Below are 8,872 nucleotides of genomic sequence, written 5' to 3'. Positions count from 1 at the left end.
ACACATGCATATTTCTGCAAGACCCAACAGAATGAGTAATTCAGTCTAAAAGCGGAAAACATCAAAAAAGTGTTTTTTAACATTTGCAGGAGGCATCTGTACAGGCAGGCAGTGCTGATGGGAGAGAGTCGTTCATTAATAGGATTAAATGCTAACACTAATAGTATAAACCGAGACACAGGATGTGTCAGGTATGTGACAGGCATAGTGCGGGGTACCAGAACAGGAGGTGGTGGGGTGGGTTTCAGCAGAGGGGGTAGGGATCTGTTATTGTCATGGATTACTCACTGCCACTTGATCTGCCTATAGCAATAATCCCCTATCTAAGCTCCACAGGAAGGCAAAAACACACAGGAGTTATGTTCCACCATTGGAAACGTCTTGAAAACATCTCTTTGTAAGCTTGTGGATGGAGCTTATTGACATTTTTCTCTACATCCCTCCAATTTACTGCCCGTGGTGATCCATCTTGAATTAGCCAGTCATGATACCAATTTTACAACCGGCAATCTCAGTGTTTTTTCTTCCTAAATTCCTTCCTTCGCCTCTCTCTCTCTCTCTCTTACAGCAGGTCTTCATAAAGAGTTTATAGTGTTTTGATTTGATGCAGAGCTTGATGGGATTTGGCCATGGTTGACTAGTCGGGGCTTTGGGGCCTTGGGAGCAATAGTCGCCTGATGGAGAAGTCTATGGGAAAGTCATCAGAGACCGAGCTCTTCAAAAACGGATGCACGGTTTCCCAGTCCCAGTTCAGTACTAACAGGAGATTGAATTCATCGGCTCATTATCAAGCCTTGGATTTACTTGCATTTTTTTTCCCTGAACTGCAGGAACTGCTGGAGTGGAATAAATGACCCTTTAGGACAAAAGTGTCAAAGTGCTTTGAGGTTTATTACTTCATCCTTTAGCATTTTCAACAGGTGCAACTGTTTGCCTTGGCCTGAATATATTCCTTAGTTTACTCAAATGTACAATTAAGGGTGAAGTTTGTGGAACGTAAATTTAGTCATCTGTTTCTGACCACTATGGTTCATCAGGGCCTTCTGTTGGCAGCTGTACTGCATACCCACAGCAAAATTTGTCTGGCCCAGTTCTGAACCACACAAAGCACCAACATTTAACCCAGCTATAGCAAAAAATGACAGCTCTTTGGTGGCCAAGATGTGGTTTGCCAGAGGTGGTCCATGCATGGGCCAAYACCATAACCCACAAATGGGCCAGTTGTGGTGTGCCATCTTAAAAAACAGTGCCATCTTTGCCAGACCTGGCCCACATCTGGTTAACAAACTACTTGCCATGCCAGCAGACAGCCAGCAGTGCCAGTTTGACATTAGGTCTAACTCATACATGTCCATGTGGGTACTTAAGGGCCCAACGTACTCAGTCTGAAGCTGAACAATTGACTCCCGGTCACATGGTTGTGAGGCATTCAGTGGTTTTGGGAAACTCTCGGGTAACATCTACTGCTGTACACGTCAAATCACGGGGTTCTCCCTGATGCAGTCTCCAATTCGATGTCCAGTGTTTGGCCACGAATCTGTCTTGGATAAAGCACCAGAGTTTTCAGCAGACAGATTTGTGCCATCTCCAYCCAGGGTTCAGTGGCCATTGCCTTTATTGTCTGGAAGACTCATAAATGGAGATACTGTCTGACTTCCTCGGACAACTGCTCCTCAACACTGTCCATGTTGTTTGGACGCACAACAGCCCACTGATGGAAGAGTACTTGAATCAAAGTGCACCACAGTCATCTGAGCACCTTTCCGAATTAACAAACACACCCACAAACTTCTGACCAATCCAACAATACTCGGCACATTTGCCTGGGAGAAAAAGTGGTGTTGTGAAGAGGCTGCTCTGTGAACTAAACAATGTCATGGAACTGCGCCAATAACAGCCCATTTTGTGGCTTTGGATGGAGTACTGTATGTTGGGCCCATTAAGCATGCTTAAAGCAACTGTAAAACTCCCATTCCGAAGGTGGCGCCAAACACACAACATGCAGTAGAAGGAAAAGAACAAAACAGCCTGTTTTGAAGACATTTCTCAGACCCACAATTTTTTCTCAGAAACAAAGATGCAAAAACAGAGTCCCCCATTATAAATCYCACAAAGGTATGTTTTTTTTGTCCCAGCGGTTTGTGCACATGGACAGGAAGCACGATGAGGGTTTTGAACCTTTAAAAGGGTTCAAAAGTGACTGCAAAGCACAACACAAAAACACCTGCTGCCATGTGTGGACAGGACTCGTATCTGAGCATCCTTGATTCAACATGAACATGATTCCCACTCACTTTGACCTTTTCTGACAAAGCCAAAGGCAGTTTCTGTTGATTCTGCGTACGTGGGTGCACATGCAGTGGGCATCGGAGAGGTAATAAATGTGGGAGTCAGACCTGCTGTGGCTGCAGGTGTAGGCCCGCTGCAGGACACGAAACGGCTGCAGAGTCGAACCGAGCGCAGCCGTTTAAAAAGACGTCTGCAGTCTATGCCTGTCCCTCCTCACCCTACTCCACTCCACACCCACCCATCCATCCATCCCGCCAGCCCATTGATGTCAGAAAAACCTGCGCTCTTCCCAGAGGAGAGCGAGACCTCTGCAGTTGCCACAAAAACCAACAACAACAAAAAAAGGCCTTTCAAATCCCCTCCCAACATTAACAATAACAATATTCACTGAAGGGAAAGTGTGGAGTAGGAGGGAGAGAGGGAGAAATTCTGTGACAGAGAAAATGGGAAAAGGGAAGGAGGGGGAATAAGTGAATGAACTGTGCCTGGAAAAGAACAAGTCTTTWATTTTTTCCATTTCCCACATATGGTTTTGCTCCCACAAGCAAGAACGACGGTAGAGAGTAATATTATTTTTTAAGTTTTCTTATTTTTTTATAGAATAACAACAGGTGGTCCTGAATATTTGAACACTTACGTATATTTTGCTCTATTTCAGAGTGGAAGTTTTCAATCACCTCGAAATAATTTATTCCATGAAAACAAGGAACACGAATGCCCTAAGGCTTTTCAAATAATCCATGCCGTACTTTCACTTAACATTTTACAGCTGCTGGTTAAAGCCATGAACCGACAGGAGCTGGTAGCAAAGTGCATGTTAAAGAAAATAAATAGCGCTGAAAATGGTGTAAATGTTATTTTAAAGTGGAACCTCTGGGTCCTACTGTACCAAGGACGCACTAATGTAATCTCTGCTTCAAATGCAGGAGGCTTATCTTAAACAAATGACAGATCTTTATCAATAGGAATGAATATTTAACAGCTCTTTATATGCTGATTACCGGTCAAGAGGTCGTGGATGTTACTGGAGTACTGAGGAACTGTGCCTTATTATAGGAGACAAATATTAACAAGATCCTGTTTTCTTTGTTGAAGTCTAATTATTCATTCTTTTATTATTTTAATAGTTTGTTTTGATCTTACTTTGTACGGTGAGCCAGGCTTGGTTGGAGAAAATCGCATCGCTGCTCTCAGACTGGCCGGCTTGACATTCATAGACGGTGTCGTCTTCCAGTTGCGCATTTTCAATTTTGAGATGATACTGTCCTGGAAGAGAACAGGAAGAGACGTGTAAAGAAAAATGTAGCTGCAGATTCTTTTCAACAACTGTTTGTAGAAACAATAGCAAAGAAAAAAAAAGTTTCTTTGGTTTTAATTTTCATCCAATGCATTAGGCATGAGCAGATTCTTTTCACAGTACTGTTCACTGCAGTCAGCTTTGATTTCACAGAACCTATGTTATACTGTTTCTTCACTTTATTTATTTAAGAGAAACAATGTTTTTTTTATTTATATCAGAGCACAGCAGGCAAAGCACCCTGCTCATATGAACTCACGGATTGCCAGACATTTCCAACATCTGTAATACAAAACAAAACATACAGGTTGAGTCAAAAGTCACAGGACACCCTTTTATTTCAGAAAGAAAAATGAAAATGACTTATCTGAGTAATGTCCAGAACATGGACACCATCTCATAGGTCATCATATTGGCTTAAAAAAGGTGTCCTGTGACTTTTGACTCACCCTTGATATGCTGAGCATAGTGTAACCCTCTTATAACAGTCTTCTGTGTACTTTGACTAATATAAATCTGTGCTAAAATCTATCTATCTATCTATCTATCTATCTATCTATCTATCTATCTATCTATCTATCTATCTATCTATCTATATATATATATATATATATATATATATATATATATATATACCCATAAATATAGTCAATATTTTAGTTACTGATGGCTATAGTGTCAAGACCATTTGACATTATATAGCAGTAGGCCTAGTTGTTTTTAAGTGCTTTTTAAAGAATCTATTTTATATTTTGGCCAAATCTTTCTAAAATACACCATAATTAAAGTATTTTTGCTCAAGATTATTACATTATCAAAACTTCATTCAGGTTCACGCATCATCAATACTTAACACAAATGTTACATTTTGTTCAGAAAAAAAGACAATTCGACAAAACTTGGACCCTGTCTGTATAGCATTTGATATTATCTTAAACTGTTATTTTTTTCCCAGCAGGTAAATGTGTTTTTCTTTGTCCACACATTTCAACAATAAGGCTGAAAACACCCACATCACACAGTGCAGCCAAACAACACGTTTAGCTTGGCTAAATGGTCTCCCAAAACAACTGTGGAACTTTTTTTGTTTTGTTTTAATAACAATAGTGACAGGATTAGGACAGACATTTCGTAGACAAATGCAAAAACAAAAGAACACAGTAACACAATTCCAGTACGTCATTTTGTTATTTAGTGTATAAAGTGATAGGACGCATGTATGAGAACAAGTTCTTGCATTCTCACAGAGCAGACCGGTGTGGGCCAGATCTGGTGCCAAGCTCGCACTGCTGACTGACTGCTGGCATGGCAAGTAGTTTGTCAACTAAAAGTGGGCCAGGTCTGGCAACGACTGTACTCTTTTTAAGATGGCAGTTTGGTTTATGTGGCCCAAATGGTTTATGAGTTTCTGGCCCATGATTGGAACACAAAGCACAACCGGGCCATCAAAGGGCTGTAATTATTTGCTTTTTATTAGCCAGAATTGGGTCGGACACATTTTTCTATGTCGATTGTACCGGAAAAGTTCCGTTTTTTTTTTTTTTCTAATTTAATACACAAACAAAGTTTTTAAAAATCTCCATTTTGGAGAGTAGACACGTTTCCCACGAAACTTGGAACTCTGGACAAGAACTGCAAAATCTTTATTTTAAAATAATCCCTGAAGCAGCTTGAATGGAGTTTCAGATTACTTTTTATTTTGGAAAAAAATGCTCTAATGTTTGTCATAGATTCAACAATGTAATTCTTCATTTTATTTCCTTGAAATATAAATATGAATTATGAATTCCTCCCACTTGAACATATTTGTATTTGTATGCACTATTTTCTAATGGTCTGTTTATTGCGTGATGATTATGGAGGGACTTGCAGCTCTTAGGAAAAATGCCAATATTCAGTACCTGCTGATATTTGGGTGCTTCGTGTTCCAACAAACAGACATTTTTCCTRCGACTGCAGAGTAGAAATATTGCATTTGGTGAGAAATTCTTGCTGCTGGCATTATCATTGACATGCAACTTGTTATGAACTGTAATTTTGTAGCGTTTATTTTCTCCTGCAGGAGTCTCCAACGCGGTAAACGAAATCCAATCCCTGATTCAAAAAGCCGACTGAACAAACCGTCTATTAATTGATGCTATAGACACAGACCCCCTCTCACTCGATTTCTCCCCTCTCATAGTTTGGCATGCCAGCGGGGCTTGATTTTTGTTTGATGCACTGCCATAACCTGTGGGGATTAGATGCTGCTCAGCGTTGGTTTCCCAGCTCCTGATGGCTCACAGCCTCCCCTAACATGGGGGAAAAATAGTATCTTGGTCTGACAACCACTCAGGCCTAAAAATGCACGTGTCAAGTAAGCTGGCAAGATAATTAACACCAACCAGAAGCAATTTTCACATCTAACTTATCATTGAGTGCAGTGAGAGAGAGAGACACTGAATTCATTAATTACATTCCTCTTTTCTGAAATTACTCACAAATAGTGCAATCAAGTAGCAGAGAGTATGTATTTATGGCTGGGGAGATGGCGGGTGGCTGAGATGTGATGTGCTTATTTGTCCATTACTCTGAATTTATTTCATCTAGATTAGAACCTTTAACTAAGACTCCAGGACTGAATATATCTACATATGTATGCCCGATGCAGTGAAGGAAATTTTCTCTTATGCAAATCTGCATTTATGGATGAGTCCAAAAAAAGTGAGGGCACATCTTACAGCGCTGCTCCAAAGCTTGTGAGCTGTCGAAAATGTTCCGAGGTTCTGAATAAATATGCGTACGTGTCATGCATTACACGATATATGTTCTCTGAGTTTAAACTCTTTAAAGTGAAAACATAGAAATGCAATTTAAACAGCAGTGACTACCCAGAGAGCAAAATCTGTATGGCCCGGTTCTGGCCCATGTAAAGCATCAGTCAACTCAGCTAACCCTGTATGGGCCAACACCACATGTGGCACTGACAGATTTGGGCAACATAAACCAAACTATAACCAGGCCAGTTGTGGCATTGACAGATTTGGGCAACATAAACCAAACTATAACCAGGCCAGTTGTGGCATTGACAGATTTGGGACACCTAAACCAAACTATAAACGGGCCAGTTGTGGCATTGACAGATTTGGGCAACATAAACCAAACTATAACTGGGCCAGTTGTGGCATTGACAGATTTGGGCAACATAAACCAAACTATAACCAGGCCAGTTGTGGCATTGACAGATTTGGGACACCTAAACCAAACTATAACCGGGCCAGTTGTGGCATTGACAGATTTGGGCAACATAAACCTAACTATAACTGGGCCAGTTGTGGCATTGACAGATATGGGCAACTTAAACAAAACTATAACCGGGCCAGTTGTGGCATTGACAGATTTGGGACACATAAACCAAACTATAACCAGGCCAGTTGTGGCATTGAAAAATTTGGGCAACATAGACCAAACCACAACCAGGCCAGTTGTGGCATTAACAGATTTGGGCAACATAAACCAAACTATAACTGGGCCAATTTTGGCATTAACAGATTTGGGCAACATAAACCAAACTATAACTGGGCCAATTTTGGCATTAACAGATTTGGGCAACATAAACCAAACCACAACCAGACCAGTTGTGGCACTGACAGATTTGGGACACATAAACCAAACTATAACCGGGCCATTTGTGGTATGCCATCTTAAAAACAGAGCAATCATTGCCAGACCTGGCCCACATCTAGTTGACGAACCACTTCCCATGCCACCAGTCATCCAGCAGTGCTAACAGAGACCAGATCTGGCCCACACCTGTCTGCTATGGGGGAAATGTCTTATAACTACCCATGACATCATGTTCATGGTGTTGAACAGATTTTCCAAGCAGTGCACACACAAGAATAAGCTGCGATAATCAAAAACTGGCCATTTTAAACATCCCCAGGACTCATTGATCACTTGGTTACAAATGGTCAGAATTTATCAATGCTGCGATTAAAACTGTCATTTGTCTCACAATTTTAAGTTGTCAAACGTCAAGAAATAACCTTTATTTAAAGCTCTTATTTTATTTTTCTTTACTTCTAACACCAATATTTTCCCGTGAAGTTTACATTGTTCAGTTATAAGCTATGAATTTGTCTGAAGTTTTCTATCCTGTCAACAAGATCTGACTTTTAATTAGCATTTAGTTTAGTTATTTTACTGATGACAGGTAAAACTGTTGGTTTCCCTTTTGTCACGAAGTCATTCACAACTGTGTTGAGATAACCAAAGACAAAGAAAATCAGCTTATGAAATCCTAAAACAGCTTATCAATACTGATGCCTTTGGACAAACTTTTTGACAGAAACATCTTAGTTTGTTGTTGTCTCACATTTTACAAGCTTTATGGTAATTTGCTCAGTTCAGATATAAAGCTGTTAGACTTTTAAAAAGATATTTAACACAGAAAAGGGAGAAAAAAGAAAGCTAATTGGTTCACTCCTCTTGAAGCCTTGAAACTGTTGGCTTTTTTTCTGTGATCCACATCACTTGGCTCAGATTACCCAAAATGAGCCAAATTATCTMGAATCTCAGAAAAGAGCTGTAATTCCCATCACTACCTAAAACCTTTTCTAATTACATTAGTTTTTTTGTTTTAGATCTTCTGGAATCTCTCCTCTCTGTGCTGGAAACTGGACTTTGATTGATTCTTGTTCTTTAAAACAAAAATCCACTCACAGCTGTTTTGAATTCCACAGAGTGAAAACACCTGACTAACCTCTTCATCAAATTGTTTTGTAATCTTGGGGTCTGAGTCTTAAAGGCRCTTTCATCCCCTGTTTGCCAGTCTTTCCTCCTTTTTTTAGTTGTTTCTAATGAAGAGGGAACAYGTGAAAATATACAGAAAAAAAGGTCAGTCTTCTGCAGCACACACGACTTCCATCTTTCTAAATAAAAAAATAAAAAAATAAATAAACTTCCATGTTTCTTTCTGGGTCTGTGCTTTGTCCTGCCCCCATTATTTCTGTCCAGTGGGAGCAATGACCGTTACCCCCGTGGCTTTGCTCTTAAATTGTAGTCCACCTGCAAAACAGCCCAATGTGAATGCAAACCACACAAAATGAAAATAATAATAATAAAGTCTGCTTTTAGTCTGGACCAAAATAAAATTAAATTTCCTGGTGTGAATACACCCTGAATTTCACGGATGAAAAAAGTATTTAAAAGTCATAAAACTGCTCACATTGGGCCTCATGCAAGAACATGTTCGTATTCTTATCCTAAATTTCTCTTTCTTTTGTTCGTACAAAGGGTTCGTAC

At 40.0% G+C, this 8,872-nt stretch overlaps 1 protein-coding gene across 1 annotated transcript in view; it reads right to left on the bottom strand.

Moving 5' to 3' along the window:
• nphs1 (NPHS1 adhesion molecule, nephrin) overlaps window positions 1-8,872 on the bottom strand; it is an 81,412-nt gene that overhangs the window by 58,002 nt on the left and 14,538 nt on the right. Inside the window, exon 3 of the mRNA XM_014008699.1 lies at window positions 3,433-3,555. Coding sequence (XP_013864153.1) covers window positions 3,433-3,555 — 123 coding nt within the window. The remainder of the gene's footprint in view (window positions 1-3,432; window positions 3,556-8,872) is intronic.

This window comes from Austrofundulus limnaeus, unplaced genomic scaffold (assembly GCF_001266775.1).
Source record: "Austrofundulus limnaeus strain Quisiro unplaced genomic scaffold, Austrofundulus_limnaeus-1.0 Scaffold52, whole genome shotgun sequence".
NCBI lineage: Eukaryota > Metazoa > Chordata > Actinopteri > Cyprinodontiformes > Rivulidae > Austrofundulus > Austrofundulus limnaeus.
This window is presented reverse-complemented; position numbering and strand designations above follow the sequence as displayed.